Source organism: Syngnathus acus, chromosome 22 (genome assembly GCF_901709675.1).
Source record: "Syngnathus acus chromosome 22, fSynAcu1.2, whole genome shotgun sequence".
Classification (NCBI taxonomy): Eukaryota; Metazoa; Chordata; class Actinopteri; order Syngnathiformes; family Syngnathidae; genus Syngnathus; species Syngnathus acus.
Window position 1 is genome coordinate 4,048,730 of NC_051106.1, and position 27,184 is coordinate 4,075,913.

General features: G+C 42.0%; 4 protein-coding genes and 1 long non-coding RNA gene across 7 annotated transcripts; 3 read left to right on the forward strand and 2 right to left on the reverse strand.

Annotated features, from left to right (window-relative positions):
- Positions 1 to 1,099: 1,099 nt before the first annotated feature.
- tacc3 (transforming, acidic coiled-coil containing protein 3) lies at positions 1,100 to 6,325 on the reverse strand. 3 transcript variants are annotated; one of them, XM_037241966.1, is made up of 17 exons: positions 6,202 to 6,325; positions 5,303 to 5,471; positions 5,094 to 5,221; positions 4,966 to 5,012; positions 3,839 to 4,829; positions 3,704 to 3,761; positions 3,420 to 3,555; positions 3,232 to 3,290; positions 3,014 to 3,144; positions 2,889 to 2,931; positions 2,683 to 2,808; positions 2,512 to 2,579; positions 2,401 to 2,444; positions 2,165 to 2,325; positions 1,980 to 2,086; positions 1,776 to 1,896; positions 1,100 to 1,656 (listed from the first exon to the last, which is right to left on the reverse strand). In XM_037241966.1, the coding sequence occupies exons 2-17, from the start codon at positions 5,468 to 5,470 to the stop codon at positions 1,591 to 1,593; spliced, it is 2,454 nt and encodes an 817-aa protein (XP_037097861.1). In that variant the 5' UTR covers position 5,471; positions 6,202 to 6,325; the 3' UTR covers positions 1,100 to 1,590. The 3 variants fall into 3 exon arrangements, with proteins under 3 accessions (XP_037097861.1, XP_037097863.1, XP_037097862.1); XM_037241968.1 differs by having other exon boundaries at positions 1,591 to 1,656; positions 5,094 to 5,209; XM_037241967.1 differs by having other exon boundaries at positions 1,591 to 1,656; positions 2,898 to 2,931.
- On the forward strand, positions 2,691 to 3,178 carry LOC119116530. Its single transcript, XR_005096289.1, has 2 exons — positions 2,691 to 2,829; positions 2,991 to 3,178. It is a non-coding gene; the product is annotated as an uncharacterized LOC119116530 (long non-coding RNA).
- Positions 6,326 to 6,890: 565 nt separating the features above from the next.
- kif15 (kinesin family member 15) lies at positions 6,891 to 15,044 on the forward strand. Its single transcript, XM_037240641.1, has 35 exons — positions 6,891 to 7,053; positions 7,245 to 7,275; positions 7,367 to 7,553; positions 7,623 to 7,699; positions 7,911 to 7,948; positions 8,014 to 8,105; positions 8,194 to 8,370; positions 8,447 to 8,656; positions 8,842 to 8,967; positions 9,121 to 9,243; positions 9,341 to 9,491; positions 9,565 to 9,656; positions 9,742 to 9,951; positions 10,033 to 10,210; positions 10,284 to 10,425; positions 10,659 to 10,800; positions 10,877 to 11,044; positions 11,115 to 11,243; positions 11,335 to 11,440; positions 11,520 to 11,685; positions 11,768 to 11,918; positions 12,010 to 12,095; positions 12,172 to 12,250; positions 12,431 to 12,517; positions 12,600 to 12,704; positions 12,802 to 12,924; positions 12,994 to 13,140; positions 13,213 to 13,305; positions 13,398 to 13,562; positions 13,916 to 14,010; positions 14,083 to 14,149; positions 14,222 to 14,259; positions 14,344 to 14,476; positions 14,573 to 14,704; positions 14,787 to 15,044. Exons 1-35 carry the CDS (start codon positions 7,035 to 7,037, stop codon positions 14,847 to 14,849), a joined length of 4,128 nt encoding a protein of 1,375 aa, XP_037096536.1. The 5' UTR covers positions 6,891 to 7,034; the 3' UTR covers positions 14,850 to 15,044.
- Positions 15,045 to 15,842: 798 nt separating this feature from the next.
- Positions 15,843 to 18,025, reverse strand: rd3l (retinal degeneration 3 like). The gene is made up of 3 exons (XM_037240646.1): positions 17,909 to 18,025; positions 17,182 to 17,490; positions 15,843 to 16,569 (listed from the first exon to the last, which is right to left on the reverse strand). The coding sequence occupies exons 2-3, from the start codon at positions 17,475 to 17,477 to the stop codon at positions 16,215 to 16,217; spliced, it is 651 nt and encodes a 216-aa protein (XP_037096541.1). The 5' UTR covers positions 17,478 to 17,490; positions 17,909 to 18,025; the 3' UTR covers positions 15,843 to 16,214.
- A 576-nt stretch (positions 18,026 to 18,601) lies between these two features.
- On the forward strand, positions 18,602 to 27,076 carry tdrd9 (tudor domain containing 9). The gene is made up of 33 exons (XM_037240647.1): positions 18,602 to 18,660; positions 18,861 to 19,082; positions 19,482 to 19,604; positions 19,681 to 19,761; positions 19,833 to 19,997; positions 20,078 to 20,181; positions 20,270 to 20,389; positions 20,529 to 20,613; positions 20,686 to 20,743; positions 20,843 to 20,947; positions 21,013 to 21,110; positions 21,180 to 21,311; positions 21,471 to 21,633; positions 21,735 to 21,798; positions 21,918 to 21,981; positions 22,075 to 22,119; positions 22,243 to 22,296; positions 22,402 to 22,518; positions 22,620 to 22,727; positions 22,932 to 23,032; positions 23,149 to 23,319; positions 23,462 to 23,573; positions 23,648 to 23,863; positions 24,150 to 24,239; positions 24,326 to 24,583; positions 24,710 to 24,877; positions 25,046 to 25,116; positions 25,194 to 25,303; positions 25,409 to 25,502; positions 25,711 to 25,849; positions 25,974 to 26,092; positions 26,171 to 26,243; positions 26,343 to 27,076. Exons 4-33 carry the CDS (start codon positions 19,702 to 19,704, stop codon positions 26,439 to 26,441), a joined length of 3,363 nt encoding a protein of 1,120 aa, XP_037096542.1. The 5' UTR covers positions 18,602 to 18,660; positions 18,861 to 19,082; positions 19,482 to 19,604; positions 19,681 to 19,701; the 3' UTR covers positions 26,442 to 27,076.
- Positions 27,077 to 27,184: the final 108 nt, after the last annotated feature.

Sequence of the window (27,184 nt, forward strand, 5' to 3'; positions counted from 1 at the left end):
CCCCGCTTAGCCAGCACCAGACGACTAGCGGCCTTTTCTCATTTTGGCGACTCTAATGTTCCCTTTGGAGCTAAAATTTCCTTTCAGTGTTTCGGAAGCGCATTGTCCCGCTGTGGGAGCGTAGTGTGATGAGTCCGGGAAGAAGGGCTACATTGTGGACTTGCAGAGCTCCACTTTTGTCCAGATGGTTGCACCATGACCACAAGGACAGTGGTGACAAGGGTTTGGCTCCCCACAGGTGTGTTCAAAGATTGTTTTGAAATGGAATTTTAAATGCATGTAAGCAAATGATTGGGTCTTTAATGGGGTGTGTACAGCATATGGCCCAGCGGTTTAAGGGGCATGATGAGGGCTGTTAATCACACAGATGCACCCCTGAAATGAGACAATTGGACCATGGTAAGAAATAGGATTGATTGACACCTGATATAAGATTTTTAAAAAAATGCACAAGTCACTGTTAAAGCTAAAACACAATCTAATGTAGTATTTTACGAGTCAATATTGCGAAAAGTTGACCAAATCAAGGAAGAATGCGTTTATACTGCCGTCTAGTGGTTTGTGTGGTAAACTGCAGGTACACTAAAACGTGTTGAATGTAACGTATATTATTTAATGTAATATATCCTAATATGAAATAGGATAGATTAAGACACCTGATATAAGATTAGAAAATGCACATGTCACTTAAAGATAAAACACTATCTAATGTGGAATTTTACATGAGTCATTATTGCTAAAACTTGACAAAAGTGCGTTTATACTGCCATCTAGTGGTTTGTGTGGCAAACTGCAGGTACACTAAAACTGACATTAAATTACATTGAATTTGTGTCGACCGAGTGTTGACCAATTTATTTATTATTATTTTTAACTCGCATTAGAGAAAACTAATGTAGTTTGAATTTGATGTGATCTATAAATAAGCCATCAATAAACTATATTGTGTGAAACACACAATGTGATAAAAAACAATTTAAATTGAAAGATCAATTTAAACCAAACATTTTAAATGGAGCGTCCTTGAATAATCTAATCCCAATCTATTGAGATATGATTCAAATTGTATCCAAATTTAGAAAGAAAAAGATACACCTGGTAAATTGCATTATTTTATTATCATTACAGCATTTCTTTCTCATTCATCTTGTATACACAAGGCAAGTTTTTCAAGTAGACATAACTTTTAAATGCTCAACATGTCACTGCAAATTTCGACACAAACTATACTGTGTATTGCAAAAGTATTTTATCTCTTTACAATGAAAAAAAAAAAACTATTCAAAAATCACTCCCAACGTGGAGGCAACTTGCAGCCCAACAGTCAGCAAAGGGGGGGTCCAATTGTAGCAGGGTTAACCTAAATTAAACCTCAAATGAAGAAAACATTTGAATACAGGTACATGTCTGGTCTTCTAATTGCATCTCTACACGACAGCATTAAACCTCAGCATACTGTACAATTAAATCTTTAATCATATTTAACAGTATTGTAAAAACGGACCAACATTAACAAGAGAATGACAATGACGAGAACAACATTAAAGAGAAAACATACTACAATTGAATATGTACAGGGAGTGGGGACATTCAGCCCTTCTGGACATTGCTGATGAGCTCATCACAGAGTTTGGTCAGCTCTTCAAACTCCTTCACCTATGACATTGAACAAAAGCAAGTTGGGGGTCACCTGCAGGCAAGTTCTAAAAAATAACTCAGTGGTGTTAAGTGTTGCATATTGTTGAATTCGGGGCCAGCCTGTATATTCTATTCACCTTCTGATCCAGGTTCTTCTCCAGCGATTGCACCTTCAACTGCTCACGCCGCAGCTGGACTTGCAGCGCCGACACCTCCGCCTTGTTCTTGGCTCGCACTTCAGCGATTTCCTCGTTGGCTCTATTGGAGATGACAGCAATGTGAGCGAACAAAGTTTCATATGGGCAAATTTGAAACAAGTGGGCAAGATTTTTTTTTTTTACTGGCTAATTTTCTCCTCGGCATGAGCTTTGAGGGTCTGGTAGCGCTTCTCGTCCTGCTTGATCCTAACCATGTAGTCCTGAGAACAAGCTTTCAGGGTTTCTTCATTCTGGGGGGAACACGATTTGTCAAATATCGAATTGCATTAACCCAGTTCTTCATTTCATTCAACTGAGGTGGTTCTTACCTTTTTGAACCCCTCAATGATCTCTTTGTACTTTTCCAGTCGTCTAAAAAGGTCCGAGAGGGATCTCTCCATGGCGTTGAGGTCACTGGACACCTGCTCCTTCTCAAGCAGGACCTCGTCCAGCTTGGCTTGCGAAGCCTGGCGCTCCTTCTCTTGGTCCGCTGAACAACAACCACATCATCTTACATCTGAGGTATAACGCTTGATAATTGTTTTTGTTTTGTTTTTTAACTCACCCATCATTTTTGCAATCATGAGTTCAAATTCTGCAATTATTTTCCTGTTGGAAAGGGGGAAATGTCAGCTGATATGTTGTGAATAAAAAAAAAAAAGTACTGCCACCACACCTCATTTCTTGACCATCGCTTTGTAACTGGTTGTACTTTGCACACATTTGGTCTTCTTTTTCCTTGGCCTGTAAAACATAGACAACAATTAACCACACTGACTATATGTACTTTCAAGTACGAAGTACACGCCAAAGAAAAAAAATGCTACTGTGCTCAAGCAGGTCATACCTCGGCCTGCATTTTAGCAATGGCTGCATCCATGTCTTTCTGACTGTACTTGAGCACATCAATGATGTCCTCTGAGCTTGCAGGCTGCCTGAAAGCTGGGACGAGGCTCTCGAGGATTTGGGGAGTCTGTGGGACAACAAAAACATGGTAAGCATTTGACGTCATGTCCCCCAATCAACCCTGGGCAAATTGCATCCAATGCTTACAGGAGTCGCGGCAGACTCTTCAGCCACTGGTAGAGGTTCAACCCTAAATCGGACAGAGAAATGTAACTGTTGAGATTTGCTTTTTGATTATTTGCTTTCCAGGAGGTGCACGCAGACAGTCATACCGTGAAAGGAGAGACGTGGGGTGAGGGGCTTGTAGTGGAAAGCCAGGGGCTCCAATCTTCTTCGGGCTTTCCCTCAGCAAGGGGTCGAACTTAAGGTACAAGGACTGTTTGCGCAGTGCAGACTCCTTGAACTTCTTGCATACAAAATCCATATTTAGACAAAAACAAAATGCTCCAGGTTGTGTATCAACGCTCACAAAATGTACTAAATCACTCACCCTGGTTGAGCCAAACTGTTCAAGGTAGTCGATTTGTGCCTCAAAGTTGTTGGACATGACTAGGGAGGAATAACAAATAAATCTGCAGTCTTGAAATAAAACGGTTTATTTTGGCCACTGTGAAAATATCACTTGACAGGAGTAGGGGTGATGAAAAAAATAAAAATGACAAAATTCCATGTACTTACACTCTGTCCCAGGCACAAACATCTCAGTGAACTCTGGCAAGTTAGTCTGCGGTTGTTTTTCGGCGAAATCGTTGGAAGGCTTTTCAGCTTTGGGAGGTGAACCCTGGTCTTTGTCACAAACAGTCTCCTCAGCTTTCTGTCAGTGAATAAAAAAAAAAAAAAAAGATTATAGGGAATTTTTTTTTTTTTAGCAGCTTCTTCACACTGCTGGCCAGAGAGACCATGTATTGTAACTATAGCGCAGGAAAGAATCAATTTCAAAAGAAATCAAATGATCCTGGTACCTGCTCCTGCAGCACTTCAGTGTTGGCTTGATCTGTGACCATGCTCTCCTCACCAGCCCTACAAAACAAAATAGCATATTTCCAGTTTAACAACAAAGCAAAGCTGCATTCAGATTGCGTTCAGTGTTGACATACTGAGCAACTGTTTTATGTGTAGTGTTGCGCCGAGGGCTGGTGTGCGGACTGCTCCCGGGAGAGTTGCTGATGTTGGACTTTGTGCCAAAAGGGTTAAAGTTGGGATCGTCCATCTTTTCAAAGTCAATCGAGTATAAGCCTTTGGGGGAAATCGCATCTGCAGCATTGCCGGCTGCCGACTTGTCCACGTCATCTACTGGCGCTTTGCTGTCGGACAAAGGCTTCTCCTCTTTGGGCTTGTGACCACGTGGTTTTGCGGCAAACTTCTTGGGCGGGGGTTTCGCTTTGACATCGTCGTCGTCAAAGTTGAACTCTAGCTTGAATGGACCGTGCTTGGTGGGCGGGGCTGCCGTCAGGTGCTCCGAATCAGTGTTGGCGATGAGCTTTTTATCAGCTTGAACAGGCACCTCTTCATCAGCAGCCATTATCGGGGCCTCCTCAATGGGTGGTTTACTTTCTAGTGCCTTCCTCGACAGGACAGGGGAATTCTGGATTTTGGAGCCCCCCATTTTAAAAGGATCCATCATGTCAATACTGTCAAAATCAATCTTGTAGGTTCCTTTTGCCAGAAGGGGCTCATCTTCCACAAAACCATCTGAAGGTTTGTTTTCATCGTCTCTGGGGGGTGTCCCAGCGGGGACTTTGTCAGGTGTGGCGCTGCGTGTCTCTTGTTCCACGACAGGAACCTTCACCACGGTGACCACGCTGCTGTCTGCCGAGCTGACTTCAGCAGAGGCGTTGATGAGGGAGTTCTCCACTGAGCGAGTGAAAGGAAGGGTCTCATCCAGCGCCAAATTGGACTTGTTGGTGGGCTCCTCACACATATCGTCCGGCTGTTTGGGAACGGCGTTCTCAGATGGAGGCTTCGTGGGTGAGAGAACCATCTTATTAGAACCCCCAAAAGGGTTCATGCTGTCCAGGTTGTTAAAGTCCAACTGATAGACTCCTTTACTTTGTATCGGGATGTTATCATCAGGATAGGAAGACTGTTCTGTGGCAAAACAAAGAACAGAATAGAGTACATGAACTACTTTTGGATTTGGAATTCAACCAAATTGTCCTGAAAGGTGGTTAAAAACAGCGAAAACAAATAGAGCATAGATTCTGCGAATAGGCAGGAAAACTACCTTGTGCAGGACCATCTGGTTGCTTTAATGTCTCTGGTGGCTCAGTGCTAGACGGAGAAAAAAAAAAAAAATCAACTTTAAAATGGTTCATTATGCTATACTCTTTGTAACCAAGTGACTGTACATACTTTGTCATGTCCAAATTCAAGGACTCGAGTGCTTTTGTGCACTCATCCACACTTGTCATTTGGACTGACTTTGCAGGAGATAGAATCCTCTTAGTGTGTGGGTCTCTTCGCGGAGTCTGGAAACAAACCTAAACATCAAACAAAGATTGATTTACGGACATAAACTAAAAGACGGAAGAAAAGGCCACGGTGACGGCATGATCGGGCACCTTTGCGCCCTTGGGCACCGTCTTGCTGGGGAGGTTCTCCGTCTGACGCAAGATGGAGGGCCTCCCGGTCAGCTGGTCTAGCTCGAAAATATCTTCTTTTGTGCTGCTGAGCTTCCCTCCTTTGGGGTAGATGCCACAGTTCTCATCATTCCCCTCAACAGAGCTCATCCTGTGTACACAGAAACATGGTTAGTTGTCTACCTAAAAAACACCAAGGGGAGGGCGTCTTTGCTAAAGCTGCATACAGATAAGGAACCTTTCTGAGTTTGTACCAAAATGAGGATGATTCAGACGCTCTACTTGACAAGGTGACATCTTGTTGTAAAAAATACACATTTGTAAATAAAAAGGCAGTGAGAAAAGGCTAAAAAGGCGACTGATAATCTGAACATTGTCACTAAGTATTCAATTGTATACGGTATTGGAAAAAAAATCAAATTTGAAGTTGGGCTGTTCCCATCTGTCCAATATTATACACTAATAAAAAGAAACTCAAGAGGCCACGTGACATCCCCACGAGTTGAATCCTGTCGAATTTTTACATTGTGTCACCAACAAAAAAAAAACAAAAAAAAAAACGTAAATTGGTCATCATCTGAGACCGAAATATACTCCTTTGTCATTCGACGAAATTTGGGCACTTAAGTCGTTTCACTTTGTTGTAGTCAAAGCACGCTAAAACGCGGAGAAAATCCGAGTGCTGGGTTGTGAAAAGCGTGAAAAGCGATGAAACGTCAAAACGCTATTTTAAGAGCTACTTTGAATTTGTAACGCTCGCGTTCGTTTATGGTCACATTTAAATTAACGGCTGCAGCACAGTCCATTGGAACAACTTTCTCGTTACACCGTCCCGATACACTATACAAGCAATTAATTAGTAAATGAAATAACTCACAAACCTGTTCCACCACGAAAGTCAACTACTGTATGACAAAAAAGTAAACTCCAGAGAGCAAAACGACACAATGGCGTAGAATAGGAAAACCTTCCCGTTTACTGTGCTGAAATCGCTTTGTATTTGAAACGCCTTAAAAGGGACCAGTAAGATCTTTAGGAACATTCAAAATAGCCAATCACGTAAAACCCGGAAAAGGCGCTTCATGACATATTCACGCCAAAGGATACAAATTTAAATCACAAAACGATTGTGATTAGTCTGTCAAATATATGTTTTTATTTTCCTTTTTGTGTTTTTAAAAACACTTTAAAATGTGTTTGTATTTTTGTAAAATTCGACTTAATAAAATACATGCACTAACCAGCGTTTTGTCTTCCAGTCCTTCTCACTTTCTGCTTTAACTCCAGCAATCTGCAAATCTTCCATACCACATCCTCAAAATACAAATGCGTCTAAAAAGACTTGTATATTTATATATATTTTTTAAATTCATTACATGGAAGTTATAATATAGATTAATATTAATAAACCCATCAATTTTACCTCCGTGGGGATCTATTTAATGTATTGAAACTTGATAAATTAAATTATTTATATTTTATTGCAGAACGTATTTTTTCCAGAACGACTTTTTTATACACAATCCAGAAGGTGGCAGCACGCAACGATACGGAGAGTAGCTTCAGTTAAATAATCAACGAGGAAGAAAAGCAGGAAACCCAAGAGAGACCCGCCAAATTTGATACTAAACAAACTCGGCCCCCATTTAATCCGACAAACTATGAAGAATTTGGACTTTTCCACATAACAGCGGATTGTTCAAGAACGTCAACAATGAATTTAATCGGAAAGGGTAATGAATGATACGTCTGATATGAACCGAATGGAGAGTTCAAAGCTAAACGACTGACCTTTTGAGTTTTTGACACTCTTTCTCTTTGGCGTAAAATGACTTCATTGTGCGATCGGTGTCGTAAAAATGTAACTTGTAAACTTTCATTGTGAACGTTATGCACGAACAATTACTGTGCGTTTTTTTTTCAGGATGTGGCGATTTAAACCAGTTTGCTGGCAGGTAATGAATCAAAAATATAGTCGCAAAAACATATTTTCCAAAAGTGGTATACAAGAGCAGCCAACAACAATGTTAAATTGTGGTCCTCTAGTGGTGACAGCGATTCAATCAAAGTTTTCGTCCGAGTACGACCGCTCACCAAGGGCACGGGACTAACCACGGATGGCGATCAGAGCTTGTGTCTCAAAGTCACCTCACCAAACACCTTACGTCTGCTTGCCAAACCGGAGCCGAGAACCTTCACTTACGATCATGTTGCTGACATGGACACATCACAGGTTTGCGGTAGTTTTTGTTGTTACTGTCCCCATACTTTGTGAAAAGAACCCCGTGTCATTCTTCAACAGGACTCCGTTTTCTCTTCTGTGGCCAAGAATATTGTGGAGTCTTGCATGAATGGATACAATGGAACCATTTTTGCCTAGTAAGTGGACAAAAGTGTCAATAGAGACAGCAGTTGAAAGTGGCTCTGGATCTTTGCATCAGGGCAACATGGGGGCGGTTATTATGTACATTGAGCAGAAATGCTGCCCACTAGCACATTTCAGAAATAGCCTGATTACGAAACATTAACTTTGTTTCGTTTCTCACTTGATGATGAGTGGTGCTCATTGACTGTTCTATTTCTTCTGCAGCGGCCAAACAGGATCAGGAAAAACGTTCACAATGCTAGGTAAGAATTCAGGTTAAATCTGCTGTTGTAGAAATAGTAATAAAGCCATTATATGACGCTACTAGGACCTTCTGAGTTGGACAACTTTACAGATGAACTTCGGGGTGTTATTCCTCGCAGTTTCGAGTACCTGTTCTTTCTCATCAACAGAGAAGTGGTGAGGTTGAACGGCACCACTTCATCACCATGACAATGAAGTACAGATGTTAGTTTATTATGAATAAACAATCATTCTTCCCTTTCAGTCTCGGTCCAAAACCTTTCTTTGCAAATGTTCATTCATCGAGATTTACAATGAACAAATCTTTGACCTCCTGGACACGGCCTCCGCCAGCCTCTTTGTCAGAGAGAACATCAAGAAGGGTGTGTTTGTAGAGGGGGCGGTGGAGAAGTTTGTCAGCTCTGCTGCCGAAGCGTACCAGGTAGAAATTTGTAATCCGATGTAAAGCAACCTTTTAATTGTTTCCGTGTAAGGTTATTGTGATGTATGACTTGTAGGTGTTGTCTCGAGGCTGGCGTAATCGCAGAGTGGCCTCCACTTCCATGAACCGCGAATCTTCCAGATCTCATGCTGTATTCACCATGACTCTGGAGTCCAAGGAATCCATCAATGAGGTGGTAAACATTCGAATGTCTCAGCTGAACCTGGTTGATCTGGCTGGCTCGGAGAGGCAGAGAGACACACACACCGAAGGCTCCAGGCTCAAGGTGAAGATTTTTTATTGTCTAGGCTCATTCTGTGTTATTACCAATCGTCTCTTAATTCGGCGATCTCCTCATTTTTGCAAAGCTCATGGTATCAAAAGGCCAATGGACTGGAACCCATCCACGTCTCTGTGATTGGGATCCTCTGTTTTAACCGATCGTTGCTTTGTGCTCTTCCTCTCTTACAGGAGGCCAGCAGTATCAATCGCTCCCTCATGTGCCTTGGTCAGGTGATCATGGCTTTGGTCGACGTGTCCAATGGGAAGAACCGCCATATTTGTTATAGAGATTCCAAACTAACCTTCCTGCTACGGGTGAGTCACTTGAGAGGCAAAATACAGTTAAGGACCAATTATTGCAAGAGAGCATTAGTAATACACTTTGAGACCATAGAATTAAAACAATCAAGCAACAGAGTGTCATCATTATGACACGAAAATAGCATTGAAGACTTTCTGACATTTCAGGACTCTCTTGGAGGAAACGCAAAGACTTACATCATAGCCAATGTTCACCCTGGATCCAAATGTTTTGGTGAGACATTATCCACGTTACAGTTTGCCCAGAGAGCAAAGCTGATCAAGAACAAGGTATGGCTGCTTAAAAAGATCAGATCAGACCAGGGTCAATTTAACAAGTATTTTCATGTCTTTTTTTATTATTATATTCATTATGTTTTTTTTACAGGCTATTGTCAATGAAGACACTCAAGGAAATGTGAAACAGCTTCAGGCGGAGCTGAAGAAACTGAAGGAGCAGCTTGCGCAGGCTATCTCGTCTCAGCAAGTGGATTTTGGAAAAGATGTAGCGCCAGGAGGATCAGGGCTCCCCACCTCAAGTAAAACTTGAATGCAATTCCTAACTTTCTTTCAGGTGTTTTGTCAACATATCAAATGTTCTTGTCTCACCAGAGCCGTCCATGCATACCGAACTTGTCTCCTTGTACAAAGCCAAGTTCATGGCTGCTGTCCGTTTGTGGAAAAAAGGAGAAGAAGAGAAGACGGCACGACACATTTTCTGTTTTTAAGCAAAATCTACTGTTCACATGAGCCACCGGTTTACTGTATTTGTGTCACTGTGCACGGCAGGTTCTGCTGAAAAAGGCATCTCAGCTGGAGCAGGCTTGGACTCAGAAGGACAAGTTCATCCACTCCAGTCGCCTGATCATCAAATTCCGGGAGGATCATATCAGTCGCCTGGAGAAAAAACTCAAGGCGGAATGTGGCATGCTTGCTGATGCGGAGTCGCAGGCTCTCATTGACCAGCTAAAAGAAGAGATTAGTGTATTACGAGAGCAGGTAGAACTTTTTTCTTTGCCCCAACTACTGCGTTGCGCCCTTTTTCACATCTATCCATTGTTCCGTGCGTTTGCCTTCAAGATTGAACATCACCCCAAGATGACTCGCTATGCAGCAGAGAACTACAGCCTCAGAGAGGAGAATCGTCAGCTTCGTTCCCTTGAGTCCGTGATGAAAGCCGAAGAGGAAGCAGCACAAGTTGCGCAAGAGCTCGAAGAAGATTTCCAAAGGGCCGTCGAGGCGGAGAAGAACGCCGAAAGTAAGTTGTAACCGTAAATATTGATCAGAGCGTATTTCTGAGTCTTTGTGACAAATCGCTTGCTGCTTCACAGCTCTAGGCGGTGCTTCAACTTCCTTGGCTACAAATGCTCTTGGTACAGCTGCAGTGGAGAAGTTGAAAGCTCAGATGCTTCAGAAACAATCTGACCTCACAGCAGTTTTGCACGCTTTTGAGGAGTACAGGGAAATCACTAAGTAAGATGGAAATTTTACTACGTAAACATATGTATTCGAGCATTTTTGAAATAATGCCTTCTAGAAAGTCAACTGTTAGATGACTGTAATGAGATTGCCAGTTGGAGGCACACAGAGCCCTGCAGCAAATAAGTTGGCAGAGTGGCGTGTAAAGAAACTTTGGATGCGATGAAAATGGTTGGATGTATAAGAAATGTGAATGTGGATTTTTTTTGTGTGCGCGTGTTTTCAAGGAAGCAGATGTCTCAGTTGGAGTCGGACAAACGCTACCTTGAGAAGTCTAACAGGCATCTGGAGAACATCTTGGAAGCCACAAATGCCTACAAAAAACAAGAAGTCTCCGAATTGAACAGAATTCATGTTGAAACTTTAAAGGTGAAGAATTGAATGTCTTCTGCCACTACAATTTATTTTGTATACTACTGCTAAGTCTTCCTTCTTCAAACTTCAGATTCTGACAACACCCACCAAAGCATACAACTTGCGCTCCTGTCTCGTACCACTGTCCAGCCCAGAACTCTTGAATGGTAGCATCAACAATGTCGATGATCATTTGGCCGAGTCACCCCGTTCACAAACGACGGAGATGGCCTTGACTGAAGAATTGCGTCAAGTGCAGGTAATCAAGATTGTCGTGTGCACTAGAATGCGTATTGTCAAATTCACTATATTTGTTTGTGATTTCTCAGGGGCAAGCGAGTCAGGTTCGGTCCCAGCTGGGGGAGGAGGAGCTCAAAAACAGCAAGCTGATGCAGCAAATTGTAAAACTCGAGGAGCAGATTCACGTCATGTCACAGGAGTGTGGAGAAAAGGAGGAGGTGAGGATTTCCTCATAGTTTTGGATACAACATTGTTTTGGAGCCAATTTATCCCATTAAGATAATATGGCCTACTTTGATCCTGATGCAGCAACTGTCAGCTGAGCGCGCTAGCAAGAACAGTGATCATCTCAAACTCCAGGAGACCCTCACCAGCCTTCAACAAAAGTATCAGCGTGAACAGGAAACTGCAGAAGGTGCTGTTTCTCCTCCCAGTGTTTTCAAAACTATTTTTCCCCCAGATGGTGAGTGAAGTTGTGTTTTTCCTCTTTTCAGTATTGAGAAGTGAGATTCGGGACCTGAGGTTGGTGCTTCAGTCGTCTGACAAGGAGCTGGCCGCTGTGAAGGCGGAGCTAAGAGACAAGCAAAATATACAGCAGAAGGAGACAAGCCAGCTCTCCAGCAGTCTGATCACCACGCAGCTCCAACTCGACAAAGTCCAGTAAGGAGCCGTTGGTCCGTTTTGCTGTATTGAAACGTCACTGTTGCCCAACAATATCGCTTGAGCAACGTTATCGTTTCAGGCTGGATTGGGAGCAGCTTCTGGAGCAGCACGACACTCTGCGGGATTCTTTTGAGCAGCTGCAAGCCGAGGCAAAGTTTGAGGCTGATCTAGCGAGACAGCAGATGCAGGACGGGCAGCAGGAGATCAGCAAACTGAGGGCTCACATTGCCGTCAGTAAACTTGTAACCATCTTTTCCTGAACTCAATTGTAAAAAAGGTCTCATTGTGGGTTTTTTTTGTTTTTTTTCCCCTCTGCAATAGGAATTAAACAACTCTCTAGAAACAGAGCAAGAGCACACAAGCACCCTGACCTACCAGTTAAGAGAGAACAGAGAAAATACATCGAAGTAAGTTCTATGATTGTCTTTATTCAAATGTTATCAGTAAAAAAAAAAATTAAAAAGTTTTCTGGTATACCTTCAGAGAACTTAATGAAACGGCGGAGGAGAACACACGACTGAGCAAGCAAGTCTCAGACATGACTGTTCAAATCCATCAGCAGGTCAGTCCATTTTGTATTCTCATGTCTCCCAAATTCTCACACAATCTGTTCCATGACCTCAGTTGAATTGAAAGTCACAAAAAAAGCCTAAGACAATGCAAAACAACAATTTTGATGCTCAATGAGCTGAAGGAGCTTTCATTGTATATTTCCTTTGACTGTGTCCTTGTCATTTCCAAGGTCATCAAACTTGATCATCTTGAGCAAAAGCTGCGCACTGCCGATGAAACCATAAAAGGCCTGGAGCAGAAGGTTGAACAGGACAAAGTAGGCCCCGGGAAATCACTGTCCTTTTCTAGACGTTTCCAATTTTTCCACCGCCTGTCTAAATCTCTTTTGGTTTTATCAGGATGTCGTTCTGGATCTGATCAACCAAACCAGAGACCTCCGCAGTGAGCTTAATCATAAGGAACAAAGCATTGCACATCTGTCGGGAGACATCAGCGATATCACTGTACAGTACTTGATACCTAATTCTATTTCACCTTCTACGTTTGAGTCCCGCTTTGATCACAGTTAGTCAAAATTTAAATTGACCCCGTCTTCTCCAGGCTAAGTGCAACGCTGCCTGCTTGGAAAAGAAAGACGTCGCGGAGCAAAATACCAAGATGCAAGCCGAAATCACAGAACTGAAAGAATCTTTAGAGAGAAGTCAAGCATCTAGTAAAATTGAGGTAAGAAAAATTTGACACCACTCCTATCAAGTGTCACAAAAACAAAGTGTGTACGTGCGCGTGTGACAGGTCGAAGTACTGCAGGACGAAATCGCTTACGCAAATGAGGAGGTTGATAGACTTGCAAAGGTTTTAGATGAGCACAACAACCTCCTTCAAGCTGCTCAAGAGCAAGCCGCTCAGAAAGACATTGTGATCCAGAATCTTCAGCAGAAGGTAATTGTTTTTCTCAAGAAGAGAAGACTCATAATACTAGTAATAGTCACTTAATCTTGTGTGGCGGCCCAGGTGCAACAGCAGCACAAAGCTGTGGAAAAAACAATAAGAAATGAAGCTCTCAAACATGATGAGTCAACTTGCACTCCCAAAGCAATACCAAAGGTAACAGTTGTTTCTTGAACGTTCTCTCCTTGTGCATGGCCTAATAGCTTTATTGTAACATGCTCTTTCTTTTTTTTTTTTGTCAATTCAAGACCCCCAGCACCCCGGGAAGCTTTAACCGGGACCTGACCCAGATTCTCGAGAGCCAGGAGAGGGAACTGGAGAATCGACGGTCTTCTATGATGACTATGGAAATTCTCTTGGCTGAGCTTAATGCTGAAAGAGCTGCCAAGAATGAGGAGATCCAACGGCTCAAGGTATGTACAGTGGAGGTTTTATTGGATTTAAGAGGATTAATTAACAACTAATTAAATGAATCAATAAGTATTTGGGGAATTGTTTAGACCTTTTCTATTTTGAAATTGTCCAAATTCTTGATATTCTTAACAGTATAGTAGTCCCTTCACAAAAGTGGGCTGATTAGCTTTATGTTGAACCAAAATGAAAATTTTGCAGAATTTTTTTTCCAACAAAAAAAAAGTGTCACTGTTTGTTGGCAGTGCACTCAACTCACATCACAAACATTGACAGTTTACCAAAAGTAGAAAAAAACATTTTCAAAAATATAGAATAATAAAATTGATTAATAATGGGTTTTCTTTGTGCTCAGACCCAGCTGACGGAAAAAGAGGTGGTCCGCATGGAGATTCAGGGCTTGCTCGACCAGTTTTATACCAAAAAACCTCAGGGTGGAAATACAAACAGGTTGAGTGGATTCATCCTTACAGCACACAGACGCTGAGGAGCATTAATAATGTTTTACTGTACAATTTTCAGTGAGGAGCTCATTGATGGCATCAAGCAGTCTCTTCTTAAAGATCTGCAAGAAGAACGAGAAAAGAAGGTTTGTATTCTTGTTCCTCGTGATTTGAAAGTTTTTCGACGTCATCATTGTTCCTGTTTTTGTCTCGTACAGGAAAAAGTGATGCAAAGGCTTTCTGACACGCAAAAAAAGTAAGCTCTGCTTTTTGTTTAACCATGTTTTAACTCCTTTATATGTACTTCATATTGATCAAGGTTATTACTTCTATTGCTTAGGATGCAAGCCCAGGATTCCATGTTGGCCCAGTCTCAGACTTGTGTCCAGGAGCTGACCGCAGAACTGAGAAACCGCTGCCTTGAACTGAGAGAGCTGAGCCAAAGGGTACAGGATGAGGACAAGCTCCTCAAGGTCAGAGCCCTCACAGTGATTCATGTATTTTCTTGATTCAAATAATATGTAGCACACATTTAATGTTTTGATGAATGAAATTTATTCCTCTTCCAGGAGAATGAGGTTCTCCGTAAACAGAATGTTCAGCTGTCTGAGGAGAATGGAAAACTGGTGGGACACAAGAACCACAAACAGAGGATTGAATACTTGGTCAAGTTAAAGAAGGACAACACCAGACTACAGGCGGTAACTATCATTTCTAGTCTTGGTTATTATTCATTTAAGGTAGATATTCTTGTTGATATTTATTTTTTTGTGCATTTCAAAGGAAAACGAAAAGCTTCGATCAGAGGTGAGCTTAATGCAAGACAACAATGGACCTTTGCTGTGATGTTGCCAATACATGACTGTAACAATTTTCAGTGGACAGTTCTCAAATCTTTTTTTAAATGGTCTTTTTTTGTGTTTTACATTTTTGTCAAATTGATAGTAACATTGACATCATTTGGGCATTATACACGTTAAAGTGAAATAAAACATAATTCTATTTTATTTGCTTTTTTTTTTTATTTTTTTTTAGTATTTTGTAGAATTATTCCTGAATTTAAAATTGATTTCCCAACGAGACAAAAAAGAACAAAGAAAACACATGTCGGTGTCATTTAAAGGAGAAATGCGTTCTTTGAAACCTTTGCATATTGTCAAAAATTACATGAAATCCAAATATTTCAACTTTTAAAACTCTGCTAAGTATGTTGTGAGGTGCTTTTCCACACAGTTGGTAAAGCAAATCCAGCCGAAAATGCGGTCAACCATATTCGCCCATTGACGCTCCCTCAAGCTAAACGCCCACAGTGAGCAATTGCACTTGACCAGCACACGACTGACACGTTAACAAGCCGCACCATGTCGAACATATTGACGGCCGAGCAAATTTCCAACTGGTTCACCCCCAAGTCCTCGTTTGCCAATACCGAGATTCCAGAAAACGTCGTCGAAAAGAAATTGTCCGAGACGTCGTCGAAAGAGACGAGGTAAGAATTATTTTTAAGCATTGAAAAGTCAGATTTGACCACAATTGCTAGCCTGTTAGCCCGCACGTGCGCGAGTTTAGTTTTAGCGGAATTTATGTCGCAAACGAATTATTAAAAAAATTATAATCCTTACACAATAGACTGATGTAGGAAGACATTATTGTTTCTTCTGGTTTGAATGTTGTTACTGACGAGTACAGCTATTTTGACTATAATGTTTGGTTATTTGTGTTTGCACTAAAAATAAAGGAAAATATTGTGTATATGTAGGGTGTAGACTTTTTTATTATCTTTAGATATAAAATTATATTAATATTTATTGTTTTTGGCCCCTAACCTGAAATTTTACAAATGTATTCATGCATGTTTTAGACTAGAACAGGGGTCACCAAATCTAGTCCTCAAGGGTGCCAATCCAGCCTGTTTTATATGCATCCCCACTGCAACACATCTAATTAAAAAAAAAATCAAATAAAAATAATCTGGATGGATATCAGGCTTAATAGAGTTTGCTGATGAGCTGAACAATTGAATAAAGTGTGTTGTAGTAGGGCTAAAACAGGATGGATTGGTGCCCTTGAGGACCAGCCTTGGTGACCCCTGGACAAGAGTATAATTTATCATCCATAGAAAGTTTCAGAAATTATGATTTGCGAATTGGTGAGGGTTTACTGAACATGTATGACATATTAAGAGTGTATTATTTACCTAAAAGAGATAATTTACAAATTAATTGATTCGTTGACTGCTGGCCTCATGGGAACTGGACAGAAATATGGAAGTTCCCACTCCCTTTTTGCTCTGAACCAGCTGGTGTGGCGCATGGCTCTGTCCACATATCCAGACACAGTTGGGATCTCCTCCCTCAACCTTCCATCATTACTGCTTGCTTTGGCAACATGCTGCTCCAATTTGTTGGGGCTTGTCCAAAACCCTGTTGTTTGGAGATGCTTGGCTTTCCCTGAGACTCGTTGGTCTTCACCGCATTCCCTTTGATCGATGTCTCTCAGCACCAGCTTGAAGACAGTGACTAGCTCCCATGGCATCACTTTGCTGCCTGCAAGCACCTCACGAAACCTGTGGAATTGCACAACCAAACAAGTAGTTAGTGCCATTTCAAGTTGTCTCAGTCAATCATAGTTTTGCTAGACGGATTTGAAGATGGTTAATGCCTTGCTAAATGTAATTCCATTAAAGTTTGATTTGTATTGAATAAATGCAAATGCCATGTGAATGGGTTTTTCAGCTGTACATAAACCGAGTAGTTTTATGAATTTTTTTTTGCATTGGGTGTTATATCTGTAGCGTAAATGTAAAAAGACAATTGGCTTGAAATTACGGGTGTATCAAAAAATATTTGAAACAAAATTTAGTTTTACTGCAAAGATGCAACCGGTTTTTATTAGGGGTCTTTCTAAAGTTAAGCCAACCATTGTAGAGCCAATTGTTCTTACAAATGCTGTGAATCTCTTCTCATGATGCCTTTAAGGCAATTCTTCACCTTCCCTTCTTGTTCACATGACCTGATAGTGTGACATTAACACGCAATGGCTTTGTTGGCAGCCTGCCCTGCCTTCCTCCCCCCCTTTGGCTCGTGCGGGCTTCGCCTGCTGTCAGGCAGCATTTTGATGGCGAAGCAGCTACATGCTGCTGACAGCATGTTAATGTGAGGCTCTGAGACCATGGCACCTGGAGAGCACCGCTGCAGCGTGGATGGGAGGGATGCCGGCAATCAGTAGTTCCAGTTGCTCAATCTCTGATTTGGGGATGAGGGTCCTCCACCTAGGGCACCTCTGGAAACATGGCTGATCCACATCGCTGTGCTCCGGGTCCAGCATCCTGGCCGTGCACTCGCGGCCCTGAATGTGCCATACAAGCTCCCGGAGCAAGTCGCGGCTTGATCGGTCCACAGGGCGTCTGGGTGATGATGTTTCAGCTTGTGTGGTTGTATTACGGGACCATTTGGGCCAGCTAAAGAGTGGCATAGCAAGGAAAGCCCTGTAACACAAGTATTGGCCTGTGGTGTCATTTGTAACAACAGCAGCATTCTATTGTATAGACATCCTTGAGTGTCAATCACTTCAAAGTAGACATGTCAAAATGAATCAGATAATTGGCAACTAAACTATCACAATTATTTTAATAATCCAAAAATTATTTAGAGCCATTGTTTACTTAAACTTAACTTACCCAACTTATAACAGTCTTCTGATTTCAGCCTCTCAGCAGTAATTATTGTCAGATTTCAATCGTCCATGCAAGCATACTCATAAGCAGATATCTGATTTTACTTTGGAAAACAATGACTGAATCACTATCATAAATGTTGCTCTTGTTTAATAGAAAATAAAATTTAATCCTTTTAATGGAAATAATAATGGATTATTCTATAGTGACAGCGTGACTTCAAACCTACCTTAAACGCAGACAGAATAGTCAAGGGACGCTTCAAAACAGACTTTGAACTTTACATCTTTTGCTTGTCCAGTATAATCCGAGTTCAGCTGCTTTGTGCATCAGTGAGGAAAGAAAGAGGGCGAATCTGTGATGTGTGCTTGCTGTGGTACCATCAGGGTTTGCACCGCCCCTTGCCAGTGGCAAGGGAGGGCAAAGGCTACAGCGCTGACCAAAGCAAAGATGAGGGGAGCTGAAATAAATGATGCTATGTTTAATATACAGTAGATTGGAGCAGTCGGCGTGAGATCTATTTTGGCTAAATGCCAAATGAGCTTGCTTGATTCAGTGTCACTCCCCAAATGTCATGACCACAACAGTGCGTTGGAGCATTAAATGGAACATCAAATGGCATTTAAATTCTTGTCTAGTGAATGATGCTTTATAATTTCTTATTCAAGTAATGGCAAATTGATCAAACGATCCATGAGCTTTTTCATATCTGTAAATTCTTCCAAATGTTTCCCACCAGTCCAGAAACGGTTCCAGATCACGACAACCTGAAAAGTGCGAACAAGACAAAAGATGTTCGCCCAAGTGAGTATGAAAAGTTCTATCCGGTTGTAACTTCACATAATAAAATATTCCTTTTTTTTTTTCTTCGTCATAAGCAATAAACAACGCCATGCTTTACTTTCCGTATCCTTAGAAACCTGTCCGCCACTTGCGAGCTGCTACCAGCCCAGCTTCCCCATCGCCAAAAGCAAACAGGAGGTAAACTGTAGAGTCCATTTTCTTCAGAGCTTTGGGTGACCTCGTTCACGTTTGGAGTTTTTATCCTCTTCATTTTAAATTCCCATGTTTTGTACTGCACTTACCACTTTGGCCTGGCATTTATCAAATGATCAATTTGCTCTTTTTAAATTCACAATAATAAAGTCCCATGTGTGCGTGCTTGTGTGTCCCCTTTCCAGCTGATTTCTCTCATAGAAAACAACTCCGTCGTGATTATTCGAGGAGCCACAGGCAGTGGCAAGACCTCGCAGCTGCCACAGTACATTCTGGACCACTACAATGACAAAAATGCCTCTTGCAACATTATTGTCACGCAACCGCGCAAACTCGGCGCCACCAGTATTGCGAGATGGGTCGCCTCTCAGAGAAAATGCACCTGTGGTAGTCTGGTTGGATATCAGGTTGGTGCATAGATATATTAGAATTTTTTAGGTGCATCTTTGAAAAATTAGGGCACGCAGTCAAAAGCCTTGTCGCTATCTCAAGACATTAATGTTGAGTTTGTGCACTTCGCCAAAAGATTCCATTTTGCTTGAAGGAGTTAAGCCTCCATTCCATCCTTGTTTAGTTCAAGTAATGCTCTCCTTGAATGGAAAGCTCTCTTCTAAAAAGTATTCCCCTGCGGCTGTGGATTTGTTCTCAAGTTTTTGTTTCCGTCCGCCCTTTGTGTGTAGAGCACAAATGATTCCTCTCTGTGCGTCACGTTGGGCAGCGTCTGTCGTGTGGCACAAATCGGATGGACATAATTGAAGATCATCCAATTAATAAATAGTGATTGTGATTTTATATCTTCATTTTAGGTTGGACTGGAGAAGACAGCTACTGAGCACACCCGACTGCTCTATGTGACAACAGGAGTGCTGCTGGAAAAACTGGTTGCTGCCAAAACCCTTACAGAGTACACTCATATTTTCATTGATGAGGTGCATATCAACATATCCAAATTGAAATGATCACAATCTTTGAGTCATTTGGACAAATAAACAACTCTTGCTGAAGGTTCACGAGCGCACTGACGAGATGGACTTTGTCTTGCTGATCGTGAGAAGACTTCTTAACACCAACTCCCGTTATGTGAAGGTAAATCAAATCCGTGGAATTCTTTCCGCAAGGTTATGGAGGTGTCCTTAACAGTCGCTATTTTGTCCCAGATAATCCTCATGTCAGCCACCTTCAACTGCAAACAATTTGCAGAGTACTTCAGCACCCCTGTTGGTGGAAAAATGAGCTCAGCTTATGTGTTTGAGGTGGAGGGGACACCTTACGTCATTGAGGACTTTTACCTGGATGACCTGCAGGACTTGTGGCCAACTAATGTACGGGACATCGTGAAATACTGCTGATGCTTTCCTAGGAATTTTTTTTCATCACATGTTGTCATCTTTCTTTTGCCCAGCTGAATTCGGCATGTTTGGACGATCCCTATATTTCACCTGAGATGTACCACGTCGCCATCTGCCTCATTGAGAACTTTGACAAGATGGAGAGCGAGGCTGCCAGGTGAAGAGTCTTCGTAGCAGTAAAACAGCATTTTGATAGCCCTGAATTTGGACCAAGAGTTGGAGTCTGTCTGCTTGTGTGTTAACAGTGATGCAGAGATGGAAGGCACCGTACATTTTGCAGAGAGAGGCAGTGTCCTTGTTTTCCTCCCCGGATTGTTCGAGATAAGACATATGCAAGAAGCCCTGACCACACTAGTCCACAAGAGGTTTTTTTTTTACATTACCAAATGAATTATTTTGTACTTCATTTCATGTTTTCCACGTTTTAGAGTTAGACTATAGCATGCAGCGAATCTTTGTCTCTTTATCCCTATTTAAGAAGCTTTGACGCCCTTGTGATTTTAGGTTGCAGGTTTTTGCCCTCCACTCCACTGTGACAATGGAGGAGCAATTTGGTGTCTTCCTGTCTCCTGTGCCAGGATACAGGAAGGTAAAATTGTTTCATGCTTCATTAATCTTTCTTTGTTAGTTCACTAGTCTAATGTTGTTCTGACATTTGCAGGTCATCCTTTCAACCAACATTGCAGAAAGTTCAGTGACTGTGACTGATGTCAAATATGGTTGGCTATTTTCTTTTTTGTAAACACTTTAAGGAAGTATTACAAAGTATTTCTTTTAATCCAAGATGCGTTTCGATCGTTTTTTTCCTTTTTGTGCAGTTATTGATTTCTGCTTGGCGCGTCAGTTGGTTTGTGACAAAGAAACCAATTATCAGTCTCTGTGTCTCACATGGGCGTCAAAGACCAACTGCAACCAACGTAGAGGTACAACACAAATATTTTAAATACGGTAAAGTATGTGATATAACTCTCATCTTCTTTTCTTCCAGGAAGGGCGGGTCGAGTTTCCAAGGGCTATTGCTACCGCCTCGTCAGCAAAAACTTCTGGAAGAATGAAATCCCAGACTACATGATCCCTCAAATGGTGGTATGTAGCTGCTCTACTTAAAATCGGTCATGACGTCCTTATGGTGTTCATCCTTTTGTGCCCTCCCAGATTGCCCCGCTGTCCAAAATATTGCTGAAGGTGAAGCTGCTGGACATGGGAGACCCTCGATCCCTCCTTTCAACAGCTCCCTCACCCCCCAACCTCAAGGAGATTACGAGGACAGTGCTCCAACTGAAAGAGGTAGCTAGCCTAAATTGACGAACCAAATGCTAATAAACCACTAACCTGAAAAATTGAGGATGTCAAAAATGTTCATTGCTTTAAGCAAAACAAAAAATAAAAATACGCTTGCTTATTTAGAACACAGTCATGACTACGTTGTTCTTTTTTGCTCTGCAGATGGGGGCCCTGTCTGCTAAACAGGATGGTAAATGTCTAAATGGAGATGGGGAGCTGACATTCCTGGGCCGAGTGGTGGCCCACTTACCTGTTGACATATACCTTGGCAAGATGATTGTCCTCGGTCACATCTTCGGTTGTTTAGATGAGTGTCTCATCATAGGTCAGCATGTCCACATCTTTAATATAGTATTAAAGGCATCAGTTATCCAAATAAAATGTGCTTTTTACACCAACTGTACTAACCAGCACTTCCATTCTCAGCTGCTTGCAGCTCTATGAAGACTTTCTTTGCCATACCTTCAATGCAGCAAGTTGCCGGCCAAAGGTGAGTCACATCTAGATCAGGCAGAAATTTGACATCTATTACATATGTCACTTCGCCACAGATGAAGCCTGGATTTCACTTGAAATTAATATTCTGCCATCTGACTATTTGCATTCTAGGAGCAAGCTGGCTTTTGCCCAAGGCAGCCAAAGTGATTCCATAGCATTTCTCAACACCTTTAAGGTAATGCTAACATGTCAAAAACATCAAAACATTTTGTGAATTTTCAGGGATTTGCTCAAGGCTGCCGTTTTCTCCTTCATTCTCAATTGTTAGGCATGGAACTCCTTCAAAGAGAAAGGACAGATGAGGGAGCTGAAGGTGCAGTGAAGAACCTAACATGAAATGACATGTTGATTTATTTATTTTAATCGAGGCCACCTAAGCAGACTTTTAAAACTGTTAACAACCCTACTATTCTGTGTGATTATCTTCTATCCTCAGGATGCACTGATTTGGGGAAGAGAGAACTTCATACAGATCAAGAGGATCCGAGAGGTACCTTTATAAAAGGATTCAGTCCTCATCCGAGTGTCTCCCCTCTGATGGGACAAGTTGCAAGTCGCAACAATATCAACCAGTCTCCCTATGTCCTCTATCTAGGTTGCAGAGCTTTATTCAGATCTGAAGGAACGTGTGAAAGTGTTCAACATGCATGTGCCGGAAAACACCCGGCCCTCTGACCACACCAGCATGCACACAGAGAACTTTATTCTTCAGGTTTGTCATGAACTTTATTGCTTCGAGGACATATTTTCCTGCTAGCAATTTTATGCTAATAATAAAAAAAAAATAGTTACAAGTCATTATTCCTTTTGCAGGTCGTCATTGCTGGTGCCTACTACCCCAACTACTTTGTGCAGGGGGACATTGATGATGATTTAGCTTCCAGAGAGTTGAATGGCTTAAACCCCAAAACGACAGTGATGGTATGTCATCAAATATTGTTTTCTTACTGTTCAGGTCCAGAATGATCACATTTTTCTATTTCAGGGGAAGTCACCTCAAAATTTAGACTAATATAAGAACATGTTGACCAGTCAATGTTCTTGCATCAGTTGTTGTCTCATTGCTAGAGCCAATCTTAAATCGGCTCAATGTACATAACATAAACATGAACATGTCATTCCCAGGTGAGAAGCCTCCCACCCTACAGTTTCCTTTACTACAAGCAGCTGCTCGCCCTGTTCCGCCAATGTGGGCAAGTCAAAGCCATTGCCTTTGAGTGCTCCAGGTAAGGGGAAGAAAAAAAAAAAGAAAAAAAAAAATATATATATTTCTTTTTTCCTTTTAATAGAGCCAACACTATCACTGATCACAAATGTTATTTGTGTTTATTTGTGTGCACAGAGCATATGTGGAATTCTACAAGACATCACAGGACTCTGCAACCCTGCCCGAGCTGTCGGTCTCCCTCCTCCTGGCCCAGCAGAAAACTGCCCTGGAGCTTTCTGTCTACCCCATAGAGCATATCGAAGCCTCTGTCGGGAACAGACAAATAACTCATTTGAAATACACACGGTATAGCTCTGTTCAAGTGTTTCAAGAAATAACCTGGAAAATTTGTTTTGATAAAATTGAGATGATGCATGTTAGGCGGTTTTAGAACACGCGTTTTGTGCAAGTGACAGCACGATAACACAGACATGCTTTCTGTGTATAGGGTGAAAGTTGACTTACAGAGCCAATCAGTCCTTCCAGTGGGAGTGGTGAGCAGCACCCTTGACCCAGACAAACTGCCAGCCAGCCTCTGTTTCATGGTGAACGTCACAAAGGTCTGCATTTTTTCCCCATCGTGATATTCCAACCGCATTGGGGTTGTCTCAATACGGTCATTTGTTTGCTGCAGGTGGTGGATGTGGGTCATTTCTGGGGATTCCAGGCAGATGAAGCTAGTGTGGAGAAGCAACGCCAATTGACAAGAGAGATCAACAAGCGCACTCTTGAGCCTGTGACTGGGTCGCTCTATCCTAATTTCTTTTGCCTGGCGCCTTACTCTGAGGTAAACGACCAGATCCTCTACTATCGGGCCCAGATCCAGCACATTCGTGGAAACACAGTGGAGGTGGGTGCGGGTGACATTTTCTCACAATAATGTTTTGGACCAGGCGGTGAATTAGTAGTATGGCAAAATCAGCAGGTATAAGTCCACTCCACTCACCAGTCATCTTAATATGCATAGGTGGGGTAAAAATAGATTTATGGCTCGCCTCATCAATCATCAATGTATCACACTTTTACAGTCCTTGCCATCTCAAGGTTGTGGTCATGCTAATCCATCATGCTCAACTCATTATATTCCAAGTTCAACATGAAAGCACAGCCAAGCAAAGAATGTTTTTCTTCTTCAGGTGTTCTTCTTGGACTTTGGTAACACACTGTCTGTCCAGTGCAACAGTCTGAGGGAGCTCCCATCTGACCTCCAGGGTCAGCCCTTCCAGGTACTAACACCATGACTTACCACTCAACTTCTCACTTTCCAACTTGCCAATTAACAAAACGACAAATGCTCTTCTCCTTTTCTCAGGCTCAGGAGTTCCAAGTGATTGAAATGCGTCCGTCAGCAGAGTCCATCATATACGGCAACCAGTGGAGCAGCCATGCCCGTCATCAATTCATAGCGCTGGTGAAAGACCACTGTGTGGTTGTGTCGCTGTACTCTGTTCTCCACGATGTGATGCGTGTGCAGCTTCTCATCAGCTCTGGTACCACAAACAAAAGCATAGTCGACATCTTTGTGGAGGGAGGCCACGCTATTCGTGCTGAAGAAAGCTTTGACTCTAAGGTAAAAGAGGGGATCCAACAACTCAGTCTTGGGTTGCATGTTGGATTCCTGTAATTAATTGTAGATCCAATAAATGTTTTCAGATACTGTTTTTTCCACTACGAATGGGGTTTCTTTGCCTTGCAGCAAAACCATGAGGTGCTGGTTTCTATGTACAAAGACATCGAAACTGGCATGTATGTCCGTAATGCTAGCAGCAGCTCCTGGAAAGACCGCCAGAAAGATGACAAGCAGCTCATCGACTGCCTCCTCTCTCGCTTTTCCAAGAGCTGCCCGACTTATTCCAAGACAAAGGTAAAATAAAAGTAGGGGGCTCAACCCAAGATCTAAAAAAAATTATTTTTCCATGTACAATTTACACCTTCAGGGCAATGGCCAATCGCCGGCACAGCGATGAGTAGATTTTGAGGCTACTGAATCACTGCAACAAATATGTATCAACACGTATTGTTTTTCCCCCAGGTTCGTCTGCATGGACCAAGCAGTCCTTACAAATGCCAGTTCCACTCCATGTTCCACAATAAGAACATTCAGTAAGCTTCTCATGCCCGACGGCACAAGTCCAGGAGTTATTGCCTCTGCTAAATAATGAGCTGTGTCTTTTTCCCAGGACTGTGACCATCGAAAATTCCAGCGTCAACGGTGTGGTTCTGACTGAAAATCCTCACCACAAGCACCAGAGAATGCTGGTTGCTGGGAGCGTGTTCATCAAAACCTCAGGTGCCAGGGAACTCCAAGCATTGCCTCAAAATTCAGTTTGGGCTTTATAACATGTATTGCGCACCATCTAGTGTTTAAGAAAGGTATTACAATGTTGTGTTGCAGGTAGCATTTCGCTAGGAGACACCTCCCTCATGCCAGACATTCCTGAACTACCCGCCATTCTTACCATGCTGTTCACCCCCATCATGGAGTTACGGTTAGTTTCACATGTACATAACCATAGCAATAGAATAGAATAGGATTATTAATAGAATTATACCCAGAATAGACAAGATTCAGTACCACATAGGAGCTTTTCAACCATATAAGAAATATCTGTGAATTAACGGGACCGTGAAGCTAGTAGCCTCGATGGAGAGGGATTTACTGTACTCGTTTCAGTTTCTTTCCGTTTCCTTTTTTAGCACTGATGAAGAGAGGACTCGCTACACCGGCGCACTCTGTGGTCTGGGCTGGAACAACAAAACAAAAAAAGCCATCCTGCCCGACCATGACATTGAATTGGCCTTTGATGTGAAGTTTGATATCGAAGACATCACTGAGGTAATGGCGAAGCTATTTTTTTAATACATTAAATTCATTCAAAAACGACCACATAACTATGGAGACTTTCGGCCGTGTTTGCTTTTTCAACTATTTGACTCGTTTGTCGCTCGGGTGTCTTCAGATAAATGCTTTGCGAATGGCAATCAATCACCTGGCGTGTGAAGGACCGGGTGGCAACCTGCACTTACCGTCCGACAAGATAGGGCAGTTCCAGGAGGAATGTCGTGAATGTCTCATTAGGTCCGAACCACACTCCTGCATATTTGTCAGAATTTTACTTGTAGGATGAGAACAGACATTGGTTACCATTTCATTCAGATTGTTCACCAAGTCACCTCCGAGGGAAGTTGTCACTCCAGTCTACTTTAAAAAAGCAGGAAAATGGAACCAGGTATGAAGGTCACTTTTATTAATTTATCTTCTGAGATGGATTATTGAGTATGTTGTAGTATGCTGCAGTTTATGTACCTTGTGTGCTTTGTTTCAACAGGTTGATCCGTCACTCAAAATTGATGTAGCTGAGGTCAGAACGGGACAAACAAGAGGAGTTCTCTTTGAGCTGCATCCTCCCCTTCTCCTCAACAACTGATGTGCTGCATTTGCACATTTTTCTTTTTTATATTTTATTTCAATTTTAGTTGTAGTTCAAGACTTATTTACCAGCGGGACTGTGAAGCTGTAGGAAAATTAAAAACAATTATTGGTTTGTACATGTTCTTTGAACATATCTCTGCGTAGGTTTAACGTTGAGATAAATTGTTTTCTTGTTCAAACAGTTCCTCGGCAGTAAGCCAATAAAAATAATTTGTTCCAGCAGATGACATTTGCCAATCCTTCTTAAGCACTGTGATCCTGCTTTTCACCATACACACTCGGGAGCATGAACTCATGCACACAGTAATGTAAGGTGAGTGGTGTTTTTGTTCATTACCTTGGATAATTTATTTGCATCCAGAGCCCGATATAAGAAATATCTAAACCTATCGATTCCCTTTACATTGTTGATATGCAATTATATTGGCAGATACACAGATCAATATTTTCCTTGTCATATATTTTCCAAGCGCCCCTGCTCCAGTAGATTTATTTATTTATTACCTTAATTGGATTTATTTGACGCCGTTACATCCCTGCATGAAATTGTTTGGTGAAATGGATACGTCATAATTGTGTTGAACCTGAGCAAACATTTGATCTGAATCAGCCATCTTTGTTGTTTACATTCTCCAAACGCTTTGAGACCTTGAACCGAGACAATCCGAGTGGGATCAATCCGACTTCCCCCCTTCTTCGAATGCACCATTAAGCGCCAAGCACAAGTCAACCAAAGAA

What these genes read in the sequence shown, in the direction of transcription:
- tdrd9 (XM_037240647.1), top strand. Translation starts at nt 19,702, where the DNA reads ATGGACTTTGTCTTGCTGATCGTGAGAAGACTTCTTAACACCAACTCC. An exon ending in ATGGAGAGCGAGGCTGCCAG is followed by an intron (nt 20,182 to 20,269) that starts GTGAAGAGTCTT and finishes GTGTGTTAACAG; the next exon opens with TGATGCAGAGATGGAAGGCA. An exon ending in TTCCACAATAAGAACATTCA is followed by an intron (nt 25,117 to 25,193) that starts GTAAGCTTCTCA and finishes TCTTTTTCCCAG; the next exon opens with GACTGTGACCATCGAAAATT.
- rd3l (XM_037240646.1), bottom strand. Translation starts at nt 17,477, where the DNA reads ATGCCACTCTTTAGCTGGCCCAAATGGTCCCGTAATACAACCACACAA. An exon ending in GCTGCAGCGGTGCTCTCCAG is followed by an intron (nt 16,570 to 17,181) that starts GTGCCATGGTCT and finishes GCAATTCCACAG; the next exon opens with GTTTCGTGAGGTGCTTGCAG.
- tacc3 (XM_037241966.1), bottom strand. Translation starts at nt 5,470, where the DNA reads ATGAGCTCTGTTGAGGGGAATGATGAGAACTGTGGCATCTACCCCAAA. An exon ending in TTGAATTTGGACATGACAAA is followed by an intron (nt 5,013 to 5,093) that starts GTATGTACAGTC and finishes TTCTCCGTCTAG; the next exon opens with CACTGAGCCACCAGAGACAT. An exon ending in GCCGAGGAGAAAATTAGCCA is followed by an intron (nt 1,897 to 1,979) that starts GTAAAAAAAAAA and finishes CATCTCCAATAG; the next exon opens with AGCCAACGAGGAAATCGCTG.
- kif15 (XM_037240641.1), top strand. An exon ending in AAGAATTGCGTCAAGTGCAG is followed by an intron (nt 11,045 to 11,114) that starts GTAATCAAGATT and finishes GTGATTTCTCAG; the next exon opens with GGGCAAGCGAGTCAGGTTCG. An exon ending in CTCCAACTCGACAAAGTCCA is followed by an intron (nt 11,686 to 11,767) that starts GTAAGGAGCCGT and finishes TTATCGTTTCAG; the next exon opens with GCTGGATTGGGAGCAGCTTC.